Source organism: Haliaeetus leucocephalus, unplaced genomic scaffold (assembly GCF_000737465.1).
Source record: "Haliaeetus leucocephalus isolate CR32 unplaced genomic scaffold, Haliaeetus_leucocephalus-4.0 Scaffold13, whole genome shotgun sequence".
Taxonomy (NCBI): domain Eukaryota; kingdom Metazoa; phylum Chordata; class Aves; order Accipitriformes; family Accipitridae; genus Haliaeetus; species Haliaeetus leucocephalus.
The window spans coordinates 2,519,041-2,543,566 of NW_010972449.1; the positions used below are offsets into that span (position 1 = coordinate 2,519,041).

A 24,526-nucleotide genomic window follows, 5' to 3' on the forward strand; every position below is an offset into this window, starting at 1 on the left:
GAAAATCAACATATACTAAGCACTGGTAATAGATGAAAATGGATATAGCAAAATCAAGACCTTTTCTTTCAAATATTCACCCTCAAGGCAAAATCCCTGAGTACAATTCAGTTACAGGAGAATGTTGTCTGGATTATGGCACTCCACAATTTAGCTCTTGCTCTACTACTAGGTCTATAATCTAGCTGGTTAAAGCTTTGCAGCTTCCACCCTTGAGCTCTGCTGTTCTTATTACCTCACCACTGAGTATCGAGGCACTGGCTAATTCACAACAGGAATCTCCTTCAGTCTGACCACTAGCAATTTATAACATTTAAGAAACACTGAAAAGCTCACCAGTTTTCCTGCACTGAAGAACCTGTAATACTTAATGGAGTGCTGAACCATTCACTAGCACAGTCCAGCAGGTTACAGTGATGTAAAGATAAAAGTGTGTAAGTTTACTTGTTGTTTTGTTAATTGTCCAGGCTCCTACGGTTTAAAATGGACAATTTAATAAACCAAGGGAAAAAGCCCTTCAGGATAAAGTGATAGAGAATACTTACCTCCTCCTCAGTATTTGAAAGGTTTCCATATTCAGCTAAGGATTCTTCACATGGCATCCAGTTGTAGCATTCAGTGAGGTCCTAACATACAAACAGATGTTCAGTTTGGTTTTTATAGACTTCAAAGTTCACTGGTTTCAAGACAGGCTGTTTTAAATGCCTCTGCAGCTGAAGGTCTTCAAGGCAAACAGAAGCAACAGCAACAGGACTTCTGGGTACATAAGGGATCCTTGAAACCATGCAATTTAGATAGATAATTTGTTGCTATGTTTTCTTCTTTTTGCAGTTTTCATTGACAAACATTGCTCTTCTTTGTCTAAACTTAACGGTCTATCTCCCCATGTATACAGACTTACAGAACAGAGATTGGACAATCTTTTAAACAAAGAACAATGGTAATATTTTCCATCTTGGTTTAGGTAAAAGAAATCACCATGCCAAAGAAAGACAGAAATAAGTAACGTGGTATGACAGAATCTCCTGTCACATATTGCAGGAACCCCACAATCTGTTGTCTCTGTTTGCAAAGTCATTGAATTATAAGGACATATCATGCAGAACTATAAGTCACAGTTGGATATTGTAATTGACAATTACTGTTATCAGCCAGTAATTTTGGTGTGTCTACTGGGGGGCGGATAAGGAAAACTGTAATAAAAAAATAAAATGCATGGAAATTGTATCAAAACATTGATAGGACAATGCCAATAAAGCTGACCATTCTTTCAATACTCTTTATTAGGAGTATGACAAAAAAAATTCTTTATAAACTAGAGATGTCTTTTTACATTAATGTTCACATGAAAATTTCTTACATTTAATGTTTTTACATGGACTCCAAATTGTTACTTCTTTTTAGCCACACAAAGAAAGTCTTCTGTATCCATCTGAGCTTTTTTAACTCACTGCAGGGAGGGGAGCTGGTACTTGGGGTGCAGACGCCATCTGAAATAAAAGCTAACAGTTAACAGCAGTCCTGGTTGAGATGGTCAGCCCAGCAGCCCGACTGCAGCTTGCTGTGCCTGGAGGGAGGAGGGGGTCCAACCTGCAGAGGAGCTCTGTCCTTCAGCTGCTGACTTAGCATGTTGTCGCAGGAGCCTGGAGAGCATGGCTAATGGTGCCCACAAAGGGAAAACAGGGGCCAAGGTCACTCTGCAGCATTGTCCTGGGACATTACCCAGTTTGGGGACAGTCCTACTAGGCTCCTCTTAGCTTAGGCTTGATGGGAGTGTATAAAGAGAGACAGGTAGCTGCCCCTAGAAAACCTCCACTGAGAATAGTTTTAAATCCTTCTTCGGTTGATCACACAAGGAATCATTTGCATGAAACACTCCTGCATCAAGTCCACATGTGCACATCAAGTTATTCCCTAATTTAGCCACTCAAAGTAGATAGATTCATTAATATATTTTCAGACCAGAAAAGACAATTTAGTCATAAGGACTCCCTGAGAACTGCGCTAAGCGACTCCAACCAGGCTAGCAAGCATGTTTTAAGAAGTCACCCAACAGGTGGGAGCAGAACCTTAGCACAGGGCTGGTATCAAGAAGGGATGGAGATAGATGATAAATGGGAGCCACAAGCCTACCCAGAGCACTCCTCAGGAGAAGCAGGGCAATTGATGATAGGGCAGGGACTTTCAGCATGAACCAACACCTAGGGCTATTCCTTTTCATATGCTTGAATCACAAGCTCAGTGGGGCAAGCCCTATAGTCCCCTGAATTATGTGGGTACACTACTCTTGCTCATCAATTAAGCAATAAACGTAGCAAGTTATAATGGAGGTACTAGTATTTGCATGTCAGGATACCCAGCAAGCCAAGGCCAGAAGTGAAAAAGTCATTTAACACTTGCTGCTCTGCCACAGAAGTCAGCTGGAGCTCCAGAACCTCCTGTGAGTCTTGGGAACATTTAAATAAACTCAGTGGCCACATTTCTCTGCTGCACAAAGGCTAGCGAAGCTGCCAGGCCAGCTTTCTCTCAGCCCAAAGCCTTTGGCAGGGGCTGAGACTGGCTGAACTTCACCACTGCCAGAGCTCTGAGTGGGCTCTGCGATCTTCCAACAGCAGCACCTTCTCCTGAACCATGCACAGCCAAACACACCTCTTCCTTTTGGGTACTCCACCTCCTTCCTTCTATAAAACTAACGGGGCCAGAAATAAGTCACACTTCATCCTCATTTTCCTAGTTTTCTTTCCATAGCTTCCTTTTCTTTTCCATGCTGCAGACCTCCTATTCCTTCATTTTACTCTCCTTCTCCCTTCTGCTTCCCTCCCTTTCCCCCTCCCCCTGCTTTCTCTCCCTCTGCACTTTGTGAACTGCTGCTGCGGTGCTGAAGTCCAAAGTTCAGTAACTTGCTAAGCACACAGATAGGTATGAACCTTGGAGAATTTACATTGCTCCAATGTAAACAGATAGCCAAGGGTCCCTTTATCAGCACTGGCTCAGGACAGTCGTGGGGGGTCTGAAGTGGCTCAATTTTGTATTTTGTTTTTTTTGGGGGGGCGTAAAGGCGGGAGACTGTGCTGTGCCCACTCTCCTGACAGTCGGGCGTGTTACCTCAGGAACATGGTGTAGGGAAGCTGGAAGCAGGATAACCTGAAATTCAAATCCAAGAGACACCAGCCTGAAGACCATGGTCTCAAAGCTGAGTCATCTTCAAGTGGAGCTGCTGGGAGCGCTGCTGGAGTCGGGGCTAACCAAGGAGACCCTGATCAAGGCGCTGAGCGAAGTGGAACCCTACGTGCTCCAGAGTGAAAGTCAGCGCGCTATCAATGCCCTCCAGACAGAGAAAGGGGAACCCTGTCCCGACATCCCCAACCTCCCCAACGGAATGGGGGAGTCCAGGTTATCAGAAGATGAAACCTCCGATGATGGGGAAGAATTTACCCCTCCAATAATGAAGGAGCTGGAAAACTTGAGCCCTGAGGAGGCTGCTCACCAGAAGACTGTGGTGGACAGACTATTACAGTAAGGACAGATTTGCTGCTCCTCTTTGCTGCTTTCTTGCACTCTTCCCTCTAAATCTCCTTTCCTTTCCCATTCCGCTCAGTGTCCCTGGTATTCACAGTTGATCCAGCTGCACAGAGACAGGCTTCAGCCATACCAGGACTAGCAGCCCCAAAACACTCCCCAAATTCTTTATAAATGCTCAAACTTTCCTTTCATCTCACATAAAATGCATGAAGGGAACCATGGAGCCTGATAACATATTTGAAGTGCTTATATTGCCAGGTTTCAGAACAGTCCGAGGCCTGTATAACTTGCATCTCTCTGACTGAATGTTGGATTTAATTTTTTAATAGGATTCACAGTTTCAGCCATCGGGGGGGGGGGGGAAACACCACCAAAAAATCTGGTCACTCTTAACTGGTGCTGCATTTGCCTGAGGATGTACGGTAAACTGAAGTTGTAATGTTTCCCTGCTATATTTAAGGTGATTAATATTGTTAATTTTACTGGGTTTTGGTATAGATTATTGGTCAAAGACAAACCCAGAGAACTTGTTCTTGTCATTCTTGTGAGTGCAAAGTTCTCCTGACTTCAGTGGGGATTTTTCTTGTAGAAAGAGCACACACCAAATACATGCAGAGGTTAAAACCTGGGCAGAACACTCCAGCCTACCATCCACTGTCTGTCACAAATACGAAGTACATATGCAGCAACAATTACAGGTTTTACTGCCACAAAAATTTGCCCTTGCATACAAGCATTCCTGAAACCAAAAGACAGGAAGAGTTCCCCAAACCAATAAGCCTCGTTACAGACTCAGAGAAACATTCACCAGGATTCCCATTTGGGATTCTTGCTGGGATACAATTGCCGTGGGCAACTTAAGAGGTTTGTCCAAGCAAGGATCAGGTCCATCCAACCTCTCTATCACAACAGAAGCAGAATCTTGCCCATCTGTTTTGGGGGTATTTTGAAATGACAAGCTGATAGAAGACAAAAAGATGCAGCAACATCCTGCACTGAAAATCTTCACTAAAACTAAAATCCATCTAGAGAATTTCTCAGGCTTTCTGATCGCTCCCTTTCATGTGCAAAGGAAATTAACATAAAACGTAACAACAAGAAGCAAACATCAAATCCCACCACAAAAGGACAGAGTTAGAAAAACAGCATTACAAAAGTTAGCATTCACTGTAAATACTTAGGAGAAGGAAGCTCCCTGGCAGATTGGGAGTTGATGACTCTGCAATACCCAACAGAGGAAAATTCACTGGATCAGCTCTTACCTGGGTGGGGAAAACATTCCCGATAATTCAGTCTTTTTTCTGGCCCAGTACTGTGTCTCATCTCTTCCCCACTTCCAGCTCTGTCACATCTTTTAGTCTCCTCTGTTCCCTTTACCTCTTTCCCAATCTTTTTACGTATTTCCCTTCTCTCCATACTTTTGTCTCTGCTGCTATTCCTCCCATTTTGTTGTCTTCTTGGCTAATTCTCTCTCTCCCTTCCACTCTTTTTCTTCCCCTCATCCTTGTCTCCTTCTCATCTTCCTGAGTCTGCGTACAGGTCTTGGGGTAGTTTGAGCCCAGTGGCACCGGGCGGGCCCTGGCTAGTTACTAATTATCCAATGGCTTTATTATTTCTCTTTTGTCTTATAAATTTATAGATGAAAAGACCCTGATAAGCTTTTTGATCATTAACTTCTGATGGTTTATCAGGTATCTCTCCACAAAAGAAGCCATGAAAGTTGAAGAGCAGCTGGCTTTGCCCCATTTTCTGTAATGAATGGGTGAAGCAGGGCTGAAGTGCCATCCGCTGTGATCTAAGAACAGACACAGAGATGGAGGGAATTCCTTCCTGCCATCCTCACTTCACAATGAATTCTGGTTTCTGATCCTCCCTGCCTTTCTAGGAGCTTGCTGCCAGTCTTTCCTGTGCTTACTACCAGCCTCAGCACAACAGTCTTAGACCTCTCTTGCAAACCTGTGATATTAATGCTTTCCAATGAACAGTCTCACATATCTCTCTAGACAGTCAGTTGAGTAGCATTCCCATTTTACAAACGGGAACTGAGGTACAGACAGATTCTATGACCTACCTAAAACCCTAAGATAGCGCAAAGAGGTCTGGGCAAGAACAAGGATTTCCTAAGCCTCATACTGGGTCTTAATTGCAAAGCTTTATTCTGAAACATCAGAGTTTTCTTTCATCAGTCCCCTGTATCACAGGATAGAGCAATTCACTTCTGCTGTTGAGGACAGTATGAGGGGACCAGAAGCCTCAGTTTCAGCAAAAAATTACAAGTATACTTATGGAGGAATAGAATAGATCAAAATTAGTCACAGTAAAATGAAAATAGTAGGAAGTCTGTATTGAGATGTTTCAAATTTCTGGTCAAAAATTAAAAAAAGCAACTGTATGTCTGAGAATGTATTCAAAGCACCTGAACCAGTATCAGGGTTTGATAATATGTAAGCATTTGTTACCTACTAATAAATTTCTTTTGTTCTTAAGAACAAACCTTTCCACTAATAGAGGCCTAAAGGTAATGTCCTTAAAATAGTATTGTAAGTATTGTAAGATGGGGCAGAACAGTCTATAATAGAAATTACTTCCAACAATAGATAAAAGGCAGGCAGGCAGGCCAGAATCTCCATGCCCAGGGATTCCGAGTAAAACTTCGATGCTTGCAAAGCTATTTCAGCATCTACACAAAGATTTCAAATCCAGAAACCAGATGGAGGCACTTCTGCCTTTAGGCAGAAGCCTCTTTGGGCATTATTAACAACTCCTAGTCTCATGTTGTAGACCACATTCTAACAGAGAGATTTACCTGTGGGCAGCTATTACTGATACAAGAAACTCTTTGTGGTAACTGCAGCCATTGCTTATAAGTAGAATCAGGAAAGTGTCTGTTGCTAGGCTTTCCAGGAGCTGGAAAGGAAAAAAATCGTAGCACCAAGAGACCAAGTATGTCCTCACAGTTTGGAAAGCACTAGTCAAAGCTGAGTAAAACAGGATGTAGAGAAGATACACCCACATGACTGGGTGCACCTGTGAGTATTGATTAGATTTTGTCCCTACAGAAAAAAATGCTAAAGACAGTTCAGACAAAGGTTTCTCTAGTAAGGAATTAACATAATTTCATTTTGTCCTTTAACTCATCTCACTGATCTTCCATAGATTTACAGTTTGAATAAAAACATACTTTCCATATCACTCCACACAGAAAACAAATTGCATCTACGATAAAGAATAAATAAGTCAGTTGGGAGACAGAGCTGTGTGGAGTAATTCCCAGATACTCCCCAGAGTAGAAAGAAGAAGAGAGGCTACCTTGGGGGAAGGGACAGATCATACTACTGCAGATACAGCAAATGGAGTGAGGTACAGCAACAATTCACCTGTAGGGCAAGGGGTGAAATTCCATTAGAAAGAGAGAAATTGAGATAAGCAACAGATTTCCCCTGGAGGCAGGGATAAAAGCGTATTTTCCATGAGGAAAAAAGAAAATAAAGATATGTAATGATAAAGGTTCGGTCTGTTCCCCATGTAAGCAGTGTCTTAGCATGGCTGTAGCTGGGGAATCTGGAGATGAAGCTGCCACACCCCTTTCATTTCCACATATAAGCCAAGATGAGGCAAACCAGGCCAAGTTCAATAGAAAGGAACCCTGCCGGGATGGTCTTACCTTCCCTGCTCTCTGCCTAGCCCGGCTCCAGGCTGTGCAACTGACATCAGTGAGGGTTGTCTAGCAGCTCCAGAAGAAAGGGCCAGAAGATGGTCCTGAGTACTTCACAGCTCTGAACCTCTGTTTAAGCAAGGTCTGGTCCAAAGCAGCAATTCAGAACCCACCTGAAGGAAATGAAGGCTCCTCTTGCCTGAGAACAAGAAAGAAGGAGAGACAGACAGAATGAGGAAGAGGAGGGGAAAGAAGGGAACAAAAGAAAGAGAAAAGTCAGGAAGAGTGAAGGAGGGAGAAGGTCCCCGAATGTTACATCTCCAGCTCTCTGGTATGGGTTTTCTTTAATGCTAACAACTTGATATTTACTTTCCATTTAAATTTGAGATGTTGCTATAAATTATCAACCAGCCTCTTGTCCCTTTGAGTTTATAACTAACTACCTGGGTTACTTATTGTTCAGGTAACAAAAGGGAGGTGAAAACGCCCTTAAAAAGTGACCTCAGAACTAAGAAAATGGGAAGCTTGCATGGAGAGGGGACCCAGGCCCCTGTGGTTGAGATGAGCCACAGAAAGGGGCTATGCTCAGATGGCAAGAAGCAACTGACAGCAGGAGAGCAAGACTTGAGAAGAAGGAAGTAGAACTAACTGTGTGAGAAGAATTTGGAGACAGAGATTAGACCCTGGAGGACAAGAGAGGAATGGGGAGACAGCTTGCATCTGGGGAGGAAGGGAAGCTAAAAAGCAGGAAACAGGCTTGGAAATAGAGAAGGAGAGCTTGACTAAGGCAGACCCATTTCTGCAATTCTGACTCACTGAAGCAATTGAGATTTTAGTGCAACTACAACCAGAAGAACTAGGTTTAGGGTGAAATCCAGCCCTCTAACAGTCAATGACATTCTTACTGCCAGTGAAAGAGTGAAGGTTTCAACTTACGATGTCTTAGTCAATGGTGAAGGCTCTGCAGGTGGAACTATGTGTTTGGGCAATGGTTCATGGAAGGGTTCAGCTGACCAACTGCCATCACTTGTTCTGTGATGTAGCCTTGAGCCGAAAGGAATTGCTGCATTGATATTACAGCCTGTGCTTTGACAATGTACAGAGTAGGTAGGATTTCATACAACTGTCCTATGAAATCATACTGTACTAAGATTCCCCTGCACTGTTTTGCCTCACTAAGCTCCCTGCTTTGTCTCAAAAGAAGACAGAAAAACCACAGGGCTTTAACCACTGTGAGAACAGACTCATTGATACCTCCTGCTTTATTCCTACTACAAAGTGACAATCTCAACAGGGGAGACAAAAGTGATTCATGATTAGGGCACAGGAAGGAAATCAACAAGTAACAGAGGTTTCCATCAGTGATAATGTAGTCCTTCCTCTTCCCATCTGACCCAGAACTCAAATCTAAGAGACCAGAGGTTCCAAGTCTGATCCTTTTCTCCTTTGTATAGGAACTTGTGTAATGAATTCAGGGTACAGGTGCTGGATAGACTATCACAAATACAAAGGGAGGAGATTGGTCCTTGGTTTGGACAGCAGGAGAAGAAAAAAGAAAAACAACACACTGAGGAAAGAAAAGCTTTTGTAAATTCAGCCCAGTTTGAGGCTTTTGAAAGACAAAGATGGTTAAGGGAAGAAGCTAGAAAATAGAAGCCTCTATAGCAAGCATCCCATCATAAAAGAGAAACAAATGTTCCTATTTTAAGAAAGCAGGTTCTTCAGAAAGCTGTAACTGACACTGTGTCACACTTTAACTGCAGCAGAGCTTGCTCCTTGACTACCTAGCCACTGGGAGAGAGGCTGCAGGGGAACAGAGATAAGGGTGTTTGTACTGAGAGAACAGGTGTGGACTTTGTCCTCTTTATCACTTTGCAACCTCCAGAGTCAACAAAGCAATGAACAGTACAGTTGTTGCCTGTTGCTCAGACCTGTATGTTCTTGTGACGGTTTCTGCACAATCCTAGGTACTTTTTTCCCCCTGTTGCTCCTTTGATGCTGGTGTTGGATGTGACACCAGTGCCTTTCTACAGCATGCAAACCATTTCCACCAGATGTTTCATATAGAAAGCACAGAAGGATGCTCTTTGTTAAAAGTAAATCAGAGGCTTTTCTATAGAGAGGCTCCTGCACTGTTTGGATCTAGACTGCCTGGTTTCACATCTTTATTTTTACTGTGATTTTCAGCTCTGGTAAAATCAATACCCACAACAAAGTCACAGTCATGTTTTCTCTATTTTCCTCAGGAACCTTCATGGATATTCTAATCGGAGATCCTAAAAGCCAGAGATTTGCATTCATTATGAAATCCCAAATCAGATTAGCTTCTCAAGTTTTGTGAGTAGGTCTCAAATTGGTCTATTCCCTCAGCTGTTATTCCAAAGGAGGGTTGCAATAGGAGGAATTAGTCATTTGCCTATTGTTCTTTATGGGGCTTAGAAGCTTTGAGTGTATCTAGACATGAATCAGTGTTTGACTAACATGTAGCAGATGTGCAAGAACATAATCCTGGATGGCTTGGTGTACACATATGCATATACAGCAGTTATGTCACAGTATAATTAAAGCCTGTTTTCATTTCCTGAATCACTGCAAGGCAACCCAACCTGGACCAGAATCAGGGCATGAGTGAGGTTCAGCCTAATAGCACAATGAATCTGTCTTGGAGAATTAAGTACACCTACTCAAAGCACCTATGCCTTAAAGAAAGGGGGTTAGAGAAGAAAAGTTATGTAGGGAAAGGGAAGAGAGAGGCCAATGCTGAAAAAAAAAAAAAAGAGATCTGTAGTCATGTAACACCCAACTGAATACTGAAATGCAACATCACTTCCCTCCTCATACCATTTCTCACTAGCAGCAAAAATGCTTTATATTCACATTACTTTCCAGCAGAAAGGGCCATTCTTTGCTCACGCCACTGGTCAGCACTTTCCATCATTTACAGATGACAACTGCCTAGACAGAACAGCCCAAAACCTTGCATACAAATGAGCACAGACAGCAAAGACTCTGGCTACGTATTGGGAAATTCCTTTGATAACCAAAGAGTCCCCTTCTAAGGGCAGATGAAAGTGCCTACAGAGAACAGTTTAAAGGAAGCTAGTGCTACCTCTTTTGCACTTCATTTCTAATACCATGCAGTTTTTACCCTGCATTCAGGGTCAAAAATGAACAAGGTACCACGCCGAGGAACAGCCTTCCCTTATGGACCCAGTTACCACTCCAGGCTCACCAAACACAATGGTGATGACTTGCATGCAAGGTGCACCTCAGGAGGTACTAGTGCACTGCCTTGTAATCCAGGTCTGCTGAGTGCAGGTGTTGGATCTCTCTCTCCTGAGAAGTGTTTTCTGCTCCTTCCAGAGAGGATCCCTGGCGAGTAGCAAAGATGGTGAAATCCTACCTCCAGCAGCACAACATCCCTCAGCGTGAGGTGGTGGACACTACTGGTCTGAACCAATCTCACCTCTCGCAACATCTCAACAAGGGCACTCCCATGAAGACCCAAAAAAGGGCAGCCCTCTACACCTGGTATGTCCGCAAGCAGCGAGAGGTGGCCCAGCGTAAGTATGGCAACAACTGTTCTCCTGTCCCAATTTCATAAAGGTCTCTGCTCTCCCTTGCTAATCCTTACTCCCTATTTTTATCAAAGAAAAATGGAAGGAGAAGCCACTTTTAGCAGGAAGCATAGAGAAGTCTAGGTCAGTATTCAGTGGTGAGGTGAACCAAACAGTACATGGAAAAACACTCCCTCATGAAGCAGCCTGCAGCCACCCACCCCACCCTCCGTTTGGCTGAAGAGAAGCAAATACTCTACATTTGCAATTACAGTTCTACACCCATCATCAGACTAAAGCAGTATAGCAGACAGATGACAGAGACAGAATTTCTGCCCAAGAACTATGCTTTTGCAATTTCAGCTAAAGCAACAGTTCGTCTAGCTGCAAAAAGCAGCATGCTGCTCTACTCACTGTGAAAAACCACTGTGGGCTATCACTTTATGCCTTCTAAGGCCCTTCATTACAGGCACCCACTGGGAACTCATCCCTGCAGAATCACTTCTACATTCATGATGCCATCTGGAATCTGTCTTTCTTAATTTTGTATTGGTGGGTTGCAAGTAAAATGAGACATTTGGCCTTTAGATGGTTTTGGAAAGCAGGACTCCAATCACGCCTACTCTAAACTCAGCTGCATTTGCTTTCACTACTCCAAGGTTGGAGCAGAGGTGCAATGCATGCAAGAGAAAGGACAGGTAAATATGGTCCTGCTAGGAACATCTTATCAGTTTTAGCAGGTTATAGAACTTTATTTCCACCCCATTTAGATTCAGCCCTCTGTCTTGTATGAGATATTCTCCAAGGGTAAGCTGCATTGGGCCTGCTAGGCACCCAAATAGACAGAACTATTGGAAATGCTTCCAGAAAGCAAATTCCCTTGCCTCTTTGTGCCTGCAGAATTCACACACGCTGGCCAGGGTATCCTGACAGAGGAGCCCATGGGAGATGACCTGCCCACCAAGAAGGGAAGAAGAAACCGCTTTAAATGGGGTCCTGCCTCACAACAGATCTTGTTCCAAGCCTATGAGAGACAGAAAAACCCCAGCAAAGAAGAGAGAGAGGCACTGGTGGAAGAGTGCAACAGGTAAAGATGGGTGTCTGAGGAAGAGGGGCACAGCAGGGCCACTCTGTGTTCTTGGGGTTTGCTAGCACCTATGAGAGGCAGGCTAACAGTGCAGCAGTGGATGTCACCACTGACACCAGCCACATTTGAATGAAATGCCACAACTGTCCACAAAGGATCAGTAATGCCTTGTGTCTTGCTATACCTGGCAGGATCCTTCCACACAGTGTGCCAGACGACAGCTGCTTTGAGGCTGCACACTTACTCTGTGTCTCTGACTAAGCCTGGCTCAGCAAAGCTCTTCTTGTGCTCTCCCCCAACAGAGCAGAGTGTATTCAGAGAGGTGTCTCCCCATCTCAGGCCCAGGGACTGGGCTCAAACCTGGTGACAGAGGTCAGAGTTTACAACTGGTTTGCCAATCGCAGGAAGGAGGAGGCTTTCCGGCACAAGCTGGCCATGGACACCTTCAGCGGACCGCAACCCACCTCTGCTCCCCCTCTAACTCCTCACAACTCTTCTTCCCTCCAGCCACCATCTGCTCTCTCACCCAGCAAAGTTCACGGTAAGGAGCAACCAGAGGGCGATCTGAAAGAGGCATGGGTGAACCTACGCAAACTCAGTCACCAAAACTATCTCCCAAGTCCACCCCTTTAGGAGGCAAATCTACAGATAGAAAAAGAAGACTTGCTACAAGGGAAGAGCATCAGTGACAAAGAGACCATGTCTGAGTGAGGACGGTGGCTAGAATAGCAAGGGTGACAAAGTTCAGTAACAAAACTTTCAGCCAAATCTCCTCGCTTATTCTTTGACATCCTGCACTCCCTCATGGCTGGCAGGCAGTAATCCCCTTTCAAAGAGTCATCCACTGGCTGCCATCACAAGTCAGTTCTGTATCCTTTCACTCACGTGTATGCCTCCTACTCATTCCAATACATATCAGCACCATCAGACTCTGTGACTGACTTTTCAGGCATCAGGAACGGTCATTCACAGCAGAGCTTTTTCAGCTTCATAGGCCAGAGCTGGTAATTGCTCTCATTCTGGGAAGAGATGATCTCACTGAGACTCTCTCATCTCTACACCCACATCCAGAAGGGTGGTTTCTAGTGAACCCTGCTTGCTCCCTGCAGCACACGCAGCCATACATTAAAGCCAGTATTTGAGGAAGCAGTTGCGCCAAGTTACAGAGGAAAGCCAGGGCAGGGTGGTGAGAATGCCTGTTCTCCTGGTTCCCCTACTACCCACCTTGTCTCTGCTTCAGTCATCTAAAGGCAAGCGCCTGCGAAGGAAACTGAATTTAGTGCTTGCCAAAGTTTCTCAGTTTCTCATTTTTGACAGCCAGTTTCCCTCCTGTTGTGATGCAGGAGTGAGGTACAACCAGCAGCCAGCCAGCGAGGCAGAGTCCTCCAGCAGCAACCACCATGGGAACAGCTCCATGGTGACCACCCAAACCATCCTGCATCAGGTTTCTCCCCCTGGACTGGAGCCCAGCCAGAACCTACTGAGTACAGACACTAAGCTGGTAAGTGATGTATACTTAAGTTCTGGTGACTGAAGGACGTCAGGTCCTCTGTCTGTGGTTACAATGTGGACTATTCAGAAGTAGTTTTTCCTAGATTACTCTTAAAACCACCTTCTTATAGAGATATTACATAGCCACTTTGCACTGACCATGTAACATGAGCAGTCCTGAGATACATGTGGTCTCTAGACTGCTGGTGGGGACGTGTATTAGAGCATGAAAGCAAGAAGTATAGCCATTTCCTTACAATCAATCAAAACAGCCTGTTCTGAAAAGATATGACATGATTTCCTTCCTCCTAGGAAACCCTGTTCTCTCCTCCTTTCCCCAGTGAGATTCTCATCTCATCTCCAACTCTCATTTGAACTCTACACGTCTCAAGATAGTTGATCAGCCACCAATGGGATTAACAGAACAGAGACCCATACTTATATCTATCTTACCTGTAAAAATTAAGCCCAACAGCTTGCATGCAGCACATACCATGGAGACATGTACTGGATATCTAGATTGTAGCAATCTGCCTTCTCAAAGCAAATTTCCTTTTGACATTTGACTACACCTTTCCCCACATAATTAGCAATGAAGCATTAGAACTACATGACTGATAATTTTCAGTTTGCACACGTTCCCTTGCTTACAGGGAAACAGTTGGCAGAAGGTTGCATTAGTGCATACCGGCCTGATGCAATGTTAAGTTGGCTATAAATGAGTATGATTTAAATCTCGTCAGTCACTCACTTTGCTGGCTTTCTGGTCTCTTCCTGAAGAAAAAAAAGTCTCTCATGAGGTGCTGAAAATCTTCTACAGCTGTCTTATAAAATTGATATCAAAGTGATTTGTCCCACTGTTTAACTTCTTGCTGCTTACTCTTACTAAAGATTCCTTACAGCTTTTTGTCTGAGGGGAGAAAAAAAAAAGTATAAAGCATTGAACTTTCTCTGTCAGGCAAATTATTAGAATGCTTTTCTGCTGTTCCACAGTACTTCACCTACAGGTCTCTAAAGGGCCCTGCAAACTCAAAACCCCATTAGAGCATAGACACAGGTTATGTGGTTCATTTTAGAGGCTGAGAAAACAGTCAAGTTATTAAATTTCTCAATGACTCAAGGACAGACCGAATCAGCAAGACACACAAGCACAAACAGTGCTGTTCTATCTAACAGGTACTTTTCCTCTCTAACAGCAGGGAACTGCCAGGTAATACAGCCTGAAGAACATACTGTATGAGAAAAAAGTCTAAGGAAACTTTTCAGCAGCTCCTTTAAAATCTCAATTGAAAAACTCACTGACTACTAAAAGACACTTGCTGGGAAAAAGGGAAATTACAGGCATTTCTCGGAGGAAAAGATGAACAAGAAAAGACTGGATTCTGTGCTGAACTTTGCGGCTAAAATTACTATGTAAACTACCCGAGCCTCTTAATTTCTCTGAGCATCATCTTCTACCCTCAGTTGTAAGACAGAAGATAAACTTTCCCTACAGAGAATGCAGTGGGACTAATCTCATTCTTGTTTGTAAAACCCTTATGATTTCTTAATTGTGAAAGAACTAAAACAGCAAGGATTTACTCTTAGTATTTCAACAGCTGACCTTTGCTAGTTAATTGATGAGCACAGGGGAACTGCAGACAAGCAAATGTGAAGTCTTTCTAGTTAGCAAGGGGTCAGAGCAGGCAGGAAGAGGGAGAAGGACATTTTATCACAGCTTTGGGACTCTCCATACTCAAACTGCTCCAGATGGCATTTTCACAGTCCTCCTTTCACGCAGGTCTCAGCTTCTGGAGGAACTCTCCCTCCTGTCAGCACCCTGACTGCCTTGCACAGCCTAGAGCAAAATCCACATGCATTGAGCCAGCAAACTCAGAACCTTATCATGGCATCACTGCCGGGCGTTATGGCAATTGGAGCTGGTGAGACCTCATCCCTAGCACCAGCATTCACCAATACAGGTGCCTCCACCCTGGTGATAGGTGAGTAGTGTTCTGTAATTACCCTGCTTATTAGGATTCAGATGAAGAGCTACCTGTACTTGTTAGAATTACCTGCCTCATTTTCAGAGACAAAAGCACTAAGTTGGCAGTAATACACATCTGGGGGAATTGTCACAAACACTAAGGATCTTCAGCAGCACTACTTGTGAGTACCAATGGAATTAAGGGACAGATGTTCCTTATTCACGTTAGAACTAAGTTACATGCAAAACCACAAGTCTTAAGAGCAAGGAACTTTTGCAATCTATTCCTATGCCAATGTTTTGTTTTGCCGCTCTGCATCTCCCCAAATATAAATGTAATACTTCCTTAGAACTATGAAAATTGAAGCACGTTCATAGTGCTTGAAAGACACAACATCCTGTTCTACTTCCTGCAAAAAGCAGCATATGCCTTTGGAATCCACAGCAGTAATTACTATTTTTTTTATATTTTTCACTTTGACAGCTTTTCTGGACTTGCATGAGATTTCTTTTCATTCCAGGACTAATCTACTGCCAAAGTGCATCTTATTAGATAAAGGAAAATAAAATGTATACTCTTTTCTTACACTTTCTCCCCAGGAAGAAAGAAGCCTTATTTTGTTCCATGGTGACAGCTGTGAACTAATTTCCATTTGCTCATTTATACCCAAGATTATGATATGGATTCTAATTCTGTGGAGGAAAAAAAAAAAACAAAAAACGGAAATTACCACACAGTGGAAGTCTCTCAGTGCTGGAGAGACTTGCTGATTTACAGGAATAGGGTCTGGACAGTTGTGGGAAGTGGGCAGTAACGTGGGAAACCTTCTACCTCTTTTTCAGTGGTCCAAATTCCACAATCTGGCAGCTCAAGCAAAATGAGCTGAAACTCCATTCCATGTGGCTGGACAGCTACAGCATAGTTCTCTGTGTGGCCAACAGCTTTATAAAAAAAAAAAAAAAAAAGAACTGGACACTGAGATGACACTCTGAGTTTACTTCTGAGCAAGGCCTCTCCAGTGGAACTCTGTATCAGGTTATCACTAAACTGGAAAGTGATCTATACCAGTACACAAAGATGTACACAGGAACAAACACTGGAAATCAGAGGTGGTTTTATGGTACCTGTCTGCATGGTACATTTTGCATGCTCCCACTTTGCTTTCACTGGCACAAAATCTACTCTTAATCACAGATAACAAACAGAACACCTGAAAAACAGGATCCAAAAATCACCCTGCGACAACAGGCCTGCCATGATGACTATTTCAGATGCCCCTATTGCAGAGCAGCCACACTTCTCCCATAGTGTGCGACACTACTGTCATCAGTCCTTGTTTTTCAGGCCTGGCCTCAACTCAGCCCCAGAGCGTACCTGTAATAAACAGCATGGGGAGCAGCCTCACTACCCTGCAGCCCGTCCAGTTCTCCCAGCAACTGCACCCATCCTACCAGCAGCCCCTCATGCAGCAAGTCCAGAGTCACATCAACCAGAGCCCCTTCATGGCTACCATGGCCCAGATACAGAACCCTCACGGTAAGAACATGAACTCATTTGCTCAAGCAAACAAACAAACAAAAAGACTGTTCTGGAGCATTTGCTGGGTCCTTGGGCTTGCAGCACTCTACTTTCCTCTTCTATTATTGTTGCTCTAATTATGAAATTATTTTTCTATTGCATTTATCTCCCTGTCCCTCCACTCCCACTGTTTTGGAGACAGACAACAGATCCATATGCATGAGAACAATTCAACTAAATTAGTCTCATGCAAAGCTCCAGCATCCACGTGATCTTGTTTTCTTTCATGCACAGCTCTCTACGGCCCCAAGTCTGAAGTGGCCCAATACACACATACAGGCCTCTTACCACAAACCATGGTGATAACAGATACAGCCAATCTCAGCGCCCTGACTAACCTGACACCAACTAAACAGGTAACAGCCTTTAGCACATGCCTTTGTTCCCCCACCTTAGAACTGCACAGGTCTGCAGGTAGCTCCTTGCTTGTCAAAGAGTTTTTGGGTGTGTGGTCTATGCCATTGTAGCAGGATGATCTTTCTTACCTCCTCGCCTTGCTGGTACCAGCTGCAATACTGGCAACATTAGAGCAAGCTCTTCACTGCATCATCAAGGAGTATTTAATCTCCTTGGAAACAGCACCTGCTCACTCTCCTCTCATGCCTGTTAGAAGGGATGTAGAAACCAGGCACCATTAACTTTCTTTTCTCTAGGCATTCACCTCTGACTCCGAGACTCACACAGAGTCTGGAATGCATACGCCAGTGTCACAGGCACCAACGATACATTTACAGAACCAAGACACAACCATCCAGCACCTTCAGCCAGGCCCTCGCCTCACCTCAAGCCCTGCTGGTAAGAGCAGCAGCCACTATTATCTTAAACCATGTATTGCCTAGTTTCTCTTGCCAACACTGTAAAATCCAGTTAGAAAATGGTAACTGGGGCTCATGATTCTCTCAGAGGGCTCTACCAGTGTCCTGTGAGGTTTGAAAAGCTGGTACAAGGAAAAGATTCAGAGCACAGTCTACATAAGGCCAGACTGTGGAAATGGGACCCTTCTTCAGAATCTAGAGAGGAAAATAAAAATATTGACAAAATCAGTGTCCATGAGTATTCAGTTCTGTGGACAGTTTTCAGGGCTGAAAAACCCAAGACTCCCTCATGAAAAGACTCCAGTTGGATCTTCCCAATTCTAAGAGAAGAACTAGAACATTAACAATCAACTAGAATCCTCAGAACTGAACTCTCTAGAGGTTGTCCCCCTCCACGTTTTCAGACTAGCTGTGGACTTAAGCTAGGTATATACTGGCACACAAAATAGAAAAAGGAGTTATGCCCCTATGCCAGGAGAGTTCAGTCATGCTGGAAACGTGAGTGTGCACACACATATGGGGACTGCAGTGAGAATGTGTAGTTAACTTCTGCCTGTGCCTTTGACAGTGTCCTCCAGCAGCCTGGTGCTGTACCAAAGCTCCGACTCCGCCAACAGCCACAGTCAGCTGCTGCCATCCACTCACAACGTCATCGAGACCTTCATCTCCACGCAGATGGCATCCTCCACTCAGTAATAAAGACAACTAACTCAAGGGTGACTGCCACGACCAACCCGTCAGGTGCAACTCCAGCCGTGTTTGCCATCACTGTCACCACTGCCTTCCACGGGAAGGAAAGGCTGCTGCGCTCAGCTGACCTCCAGCCCCTACTGCCTCATACAAATCCCTTACTCAGCTGCCTCCATGAGAGAAGCTGTCTCACGCTCAAGACAGAAGCCACGGAAAGAGGATGCTAGCACTGCTAAAATTCACTGCCCCCCCCAAAAACAAGTAAACCCAAACCCCACAAGCCAGCCTAGAACGACCAGACATCCTTTTGTGGCTGCCCAAGAAGGAATCCCATCAAGATAGGGAACTGAATGCAATATGGCAAAAATGCCAGGGCGTGGATGGGACTTTCATTCTGCTCAGCCTTCATCGAGCTGGGCCTGTACAAACCTGCCAACACTGGATTAAGCCATGCAGGAAAGAGCAAAGCTGAGCTGCCAAAGAAGGGACACCATCTTTAAAACACTCACCTCCTTTGCTGTAAGGAAGCACCAATGGGAAATATGAGAAATAATAGTATCTTGGAGGCAAGCATGAGAGAACCTGGTTTCTGACTTTAATGAAAAAATCACCAAGAAACAGATTCAGGAATGGCTTGGCCCAAGCCTGTCAGTATGGGATCACTGGCTACAAGCTACAAATCCTTAATTAACTACAAAAATACCAAACATTCTCAGTTAAAAATGACCTGCTCTAAAATCATGCTATCCTAGTGGAAATGGCTTGGTTATTTTTGATATAGCTCTGCTTTGTTTTAAATGCAGAAATTAAAGTTTAACAGCAGCAAGGAGATTCCAGTTCTCTGCATTAACCACGTGGATTCTCATCTCGTGCGTCTTGCTGAATGAGCCAGGGGATGACATTCCCCCGTGGTCCCTGAACACCTAGGGGGTTCCCATGCTCCACAAAGAGCAGCGGTTCTTTCAGTTGTTCTCTATAAAGATGTCAGCTTGGATTCATTGTACAGAACACAGTTCATTCTTAGCTTCCCTGTAGGCTAGATTCTGTAGTTCTTGATATGCAAATAATTACCCTGGGGTCTAAGAGTCTTACTTGCACTAAGTGAAGGTTTTTAGCCCTAAGGATCTACTTATATAGTTCCTCTTCTAATTATTCCTCTCTTCTCTATTTACTCTCAATGTTCACATCACTAAGATGTGACTAGCCAGACATTAAAAAAAGCCCAAATTAACATGTTTTTGTCTTTGTGACCAAAACAGAGCTATTCTTTCAACTGTGAAATGGATGAAAATCCTTGAGACTAGAATGTGCTCAAGACTCTTAAAAGGTTAAGATACAAGGGAGAATTTAAAAAAAAAAAAAAAAAAAAAAAGCCAAACAGTAAACTCTTTCAGTTATCACATCTGGAAATTTCAAAATTGCAGATGTCCATTACAGTTTTTATTGATAAGAGCTTCCTCTAGATACCATCAACCATAAGAGACTAATTTCAGTAAATAGATTCTCTGAGGAATTCCATCCTATAATTATTTCCTAATCTCCTATGTTCATCAGTTGCAAATACACATAACTTCCAGTTAGCATAAAAAAAAATAATCATAAAACGAGTCAAAAGGTAATGTTTAGACCACTATGCATTTGAAACCCCAGGTGCTAGCTTCAGTATACTCAAGTTTTAACTGCCCATAAGACAAGTAACTTCTGCTGGCATATTGAGTTAGATTACAAGCCAATTTTCTACTTAGCTTTTCCATTTTTGGATGCCAACTGTGTTTTCTTGATTAAAAACCAGCAAGGATCTTACAGTAGGAAAGAAAACATCTCCGGTTTTCCTACGCTCAAAGAGCAACAGTTCACGATTTCAGTTTCTCTAATCTGGCTTTCTGGTCTGAATAGGGCCAATAAGTTAGAGCTACTGAAACCCAACAATCTTAAAAACTGAAGAAGAGTATTTATCCAATAACAGGTCATTTCCTGAAATACTGGAATTGAAGTATAAATAGACTAAGAGCCATACTGAAAGCTACCAATACCACTGTATTTCAGGGAGACAAAAGTCATAAGCAACCAAAATAAGGACTGAAACACAGTGACTTTTACATTAGGCTTAAGTCCTTCCTGTAGCAATTTCATAGCGTTGATCACCAAGCAACTAAAGAGCCATCTTTATCTCTGCTGGGGGAGCTGTCTGAATACAGCAAGAAAGGCACTGTTGTACAAAACCTGCCAAATTAAGTAAGTCTAATAGTGTAGCAGAATTTAATAACAACAAATGGAATGAAAAAACTATACATGGGAAGAAATTTCAACAGACACAACTTGAACAGAACTACCTATTTATAACAACCCTGAAATAAGCTCTCCACACTCTGTGTGCAGGGGCCCTGGAAAGGTGCAGATTACAGAGGGATTAGTAACATGGCAGGTTTCAACAACAGATTGTTACAGTGATCACAGGAAAAAAATAAGGGGGCCCTGATATCTGACAGTATGCTTTTGATAAATGAGTCTCCCACAGGCTGAAGCTATTCTTAGTAGGGATCTAGGAGGAGGCAAAGAGAAAAAGGAGTTGATCACCTGTTGCCATGTAAACCAAATTCAATTCATCATATACTTTCTCCAGGACACAAGATTTGGTTTCGTGATGTGAAGAAACAGACCAGGAGCGATGCAGCTATGATTATATCCCTCTGTGACGCAAGTCCGTGCACAGTATTTAATCCTTTTACGCTAGGTCTGCATAAGCAGCAGCATAGATAACCGCTCTGCTAGGAGAACAATGTTCCCTTCCCCAAGAGACGCCAACAACATAGGAAGTCACTTAATTAGACTCTCAGGCCACTGAGCTTTTAGAACGGAACCTTTGCCAATTAATTTTCCCTCATCTGCAGCAACTCTTGTTAGTTTTGGTTTTGTTTGGGGTTTTTTTTAGCATGCTTCATCCATCATAGTCACCTGCCGTTTGCAGAGCAAAATCTTCATTCTCTTTTTTTCTTCTTCTTTTTCTTCTTCACAACTCCTGGCAACAGTGAGTTCTCTGTATGACTGCTGTCCTGTCTCTCATGCTGTCCATTTGCAGACACCAACCGTGGCAAATCTTTGCAGATCTGGTCACACTCTGCTGGGTCTATTATTTTCTCTTTAATATTGTTCTCTCCCCTAATTTTCTTTTTCTTCTTTTTTTTCTGGCTGTGCTCTACATAACCCTGACTCTGATCCTGGCTGGGATCCTGGGACGGTGCAGGAAAAGCACTTTGCTTCAGAATGTCTGTGGCTGACACTGCAGCCTCCTGGTACCTTTGCCACTCTTGGTCACTGTCCACGTCACTGGAAGGGTAACAAAAGGAAAGGAAGCTCTGTTACGCTTTGGCCTTGAATTCACCCAAAGCACAGACAGCAGAGTAATCCAAGATGATAACAACTGATATACACCCAGTGGCTTTGAGACACCAATACCTACAGTTAGCATTTAACTATTTTGAAGGCCGAAGTGTTCTTTACACACACTAGGAAGGGAAAGAACATCTCCCACAAACATTTATAGTTCCCCCGCACTAAAAAGAAACAAACAAAAAATCTGCTCTAGTCAAATACAGGAGTCACAAATACACACTTCTCAAGCTCTTCAGCTTCCTATTCCCTTGCGAGAGTCCCAGCTGCCTCTGAAATGTGGGATGCAATAGCACTTCAGGAGCAAAGCAGCTGACACCACCTCACCTGGAGCTAGATGGCTGTCTCCTCCTTACTGCAGGGCAAGGCTCCAATTTCCCACAGTCTCCGGGGACAGAGGAAGAGAAGAGGCGAAAACCTAAAATATGTAAAGGGGAATTTTAACCACCATATAAAACAGAGGTGAAAGCAATCAACAGCAATCTCCCTGGGAAGCCTCACTGCTGTTATTGTATTGCTATAGTGCTCGACAGCAATTATTTGGGACTATCTGGGAGGACTTGGGGCACAGAGATCACAGCTTCAAAGGGAACAGCCTTCACGGATGCCAACAGAAATTCTTCTGTTGCAAATGCTTATTACTCAGTTGGGTGTACAACTGGCAATGGACAGCATCCACCCCACTTGTCATCATTTAACTAACAATGTCACAACACAGCCACAATGGCTGTGACTAGAACTCACCATCATCTGCAGAGTCAGACTGTTGCACAGAAGTTTGTGAAGGTCCTGATGAGTCCTTCAAGACAGTGATGAAACTAAACAGAAAACCCCAGTCAGATCTTAGACAGGTTTGTGCAAAATGAGGTAAAGTTGGGTATTTCTAGAAAACAAGACTATAGGGAGATGTTACATAGCTACGTTTTTTCTCAGTGAAGCTGTCTCACTTCTCTGCTTTCAGAGCAGACCATGCCTTCTCTCATTCGCAATGCATGCCACCAGAATGACTTAAAAGCAGTGTTTCTAAAGCCAGCTCTAAACATCAGGAATTCTAGTTCTCCAGGGCCATATTTACACAATAAAGACAGTGGCAACCCAGTCAGAGGCATACTACCAACACAAGCCTGAATCAGGTATTGGTTTAGGTTGTAAGAATAAATGAAAGATTCTCGTGCAAGCCTTTAAATTATGAAGGTGCTAAGGCACCCAAATTCTACTTTTTTCTCCCCACTTTTTCCTTCCATTCACCACAGAGGAAAATGGAGACAGGCAGTGCTGCACAGGGAGTCTTTACCAGAGGGGCACAGCACATGGGCCATGTTAGTTCACAGGATATTGGAAGTTTGCATTAAATACAGGAATGAAGAAGACAAGAAGAGAAACAACTTCTCCATATCCAGGTTGCACTCAGATCTTGAATTTCCTGGGTTTAGCACACAAAAGCATCAGTGTACTTGACCTATAGAACAAACTATTTTAGTATTGCTTGCCAATACCCATCTAGCATTGCTCCCAGTTTCTTTGCAACATGTGCTCTGAACTCTGGTGTCGTCTGTAGCTCATTTCCATCCTCATCATGACCGTTCACCTCACGCCTGTTTAAAAGAAGAATAATAATTATCTTTTTCCAGTCCAATAACATCCAGTGCTCTTGCCTAAACAGGAGATAAGGGACTGTAAAATCTCCTGCCCTCTAGTAATCAATTCATACTCGATAAGGAAGACTGTTAAGAAAGATGGAAAATAGCTCAGTAATAACAGTTCAGTTCCCAAGACAGCGCTAAATATTATTTAGCCATCTCCATCATAATTAGTAATTGGATTATTCTTCTCATTGAAATAGCCTAAAAAAGCAAATAAATTATGTCACAACATCCCTTCCCTTGCATGTAGTTCCTCTGTATGTTGCCACAATTCATGCAAAACCTGTCCCAGGAAAGAGGATTTTATTAAGTAGCCTGGCTGACAACCTTTGAAAATGAGCCTACAGAAATGCTGCAAACTTAGATAGGACAGCATCACCTCCATTGCAAGGCTCCTAATTCAGGTGTTGCTTTCCAGCTGACGAGTGCTTGCCTTTGCAATTCCAATGTTTTTTTGAAGAAAAAGAAATTTTTTTATATGTAACTGTACTGATTCATTCCTGAGACGCTTGCAGAGTTGGGAGATTTCTGACAGTTGGAACTAATGCTGTAAACTGACAGCAGCAATAAGTTTTCAACTTCTCTATTCCCCCATTGCTAGAGGAATAAGAAATGTACTTAAAAAAACTATTAGCTTTTTCAGATTCAAGCATCATTTCAGATTATGGCTGGACTAATGCCTAAAACAGAACAGGCCCTTCCAGTAGGAAGTTATCACAAGGCATGAACTGTAAGTAGCACAAATACAACATATGTTAATTTTTTCTTCAGTGGAACATCAGTCCGAAACTAGAAACAAAAATACCTTAGGCTAGGCTGAGCGGGCTGTAACCGATCCTTTTTAAAGCCACCTGACAAAGGAAGAAGTAAAGGCAAGTTTAAAAGACCTGTGATCAGGACGTCCTTAATCCACTTTCTGGCATGTTATGATTTTACAGCATTAAGAATCATGCCTGAAAGACAATCCACGCCCACCTTCGGGGGAAAAGTTCCGAAGGGAAAGGGAAACTTCCCACCGGCCAGGCTGTAGCAGACAACCTGCCCGGGAAGGGGCTCTGGCCCCGGCAGGAGGCCGCGCAACAGCCGGCCGCCGGCAGGGCCGAGCCGAGCCCCCCCCCCCGCGGCTCCCCC

At 43.5% G+C, this 24,526-nt stretch overlaps 2 protein-coding genes across 7 annotated transcripts in view; one reads left to right on the forward strand and one right to left on the reverse strand.

Moving 5' to 3' along the window:
• The window catches only part of LOC104836270 (chromosome unknown open reading frame, human C12orf43), a 24,846-nt gene continuing 320 nt past the window's right edge, over window positions 1–24,526 (reverse strand). The window contains exons 2-9 of one of the 6 annotated variants that reach the window (XR_774826.1): window positions 24,201–24,246; window positions 23,249–23,347; window positions 22,497–22,570; window positions 22,080–22,170; window positions 20,940–21,689; window positions 7,187–7,376; window positions 1,361–1,490; window positions 1–626 (exon numbers count right to left, since the gene is read on the reverse strand). Coding sequence is in view for 3 of the 6 variants with exons in the window: in XM_010574777.1 (XP_010573079.1) it covers window positions 21,341–21,689; window positions 22,080–22,170; window positions 22,497–22,570; window positions 23,249–23,347; window positions 24,201–24,246 (659 nt within the window). In the remaining 3 variants the exon portion in view is untranslated. Of the gene's footprint in view, window positions 627–890; window positions 1,491–7,186; window positions 7,377–10,444; window positions 10,550–20,670; window positions 21,690–22,079; window positions 22,171–22,496; window positions 22,571–23,248; window positions 23,348–24,200; window positions 24,247–24,526 lie in introns of those variants that run through there. The other 5 variants (XR_774829.1, XR_774824.1, XM_010574777.1 and 2 more) reach the window with 5 other exon arrangements.
• Window positions 2,873–18,929, forward strand: HNF1A (HNF1 homeobox A). Its single transcript, XM_010574797.1, has 10 exons — window positions 2,873–3,516; window positions 10,541–10,740; window positions 11,635–11,821; window positions 12,124–12,362; window positions 13,165–13,322; window positions 15,093–15,294; window positions 16,624–16,815; window positions 17,092–17,213; window positions 17,511–17,652; window positions 18,241–18,929. The coding sequence occupies exons 1-10, from the start codon at window positions 3,182–3,184 to the stop codon at window positions 18,366–18,368; spliced, it is 1,905 nt and encodes a 634-aa protein (XP_010573099.1). The 5' UTR covers window positions 2,873–3,181; the 3' UTR covers window positions 18,369–18,929.

What these genes read in the sequence shown, in the direction of transcription:
- HNF1A (XM_010574797.1), top strand. Translation starts at nt 3,182, where the DNA reads ATGGTCTCAAAGCTGAGTCATCTTCAAGTGGAGCTGCTGGGAGCGCTG. An exon ending in TGAGTACAGACACTAAGCTG is followed by an intron (nt 13,323 to 15,092) that starts GTAAGTGATGTA and finishes CCTTTCACGCAG; the next exon opens with GTCTCAGCTTCTGGAGGAAC. An exon ending in ACCTGACACCAACTAAACAG is followed by an intron (nt 17,214 to 17,510) that starts GTAACAGCCTTT and finishes TCTTTTCTCTAG; the next exon opens with GCATTCACCTCTGACTCCGA.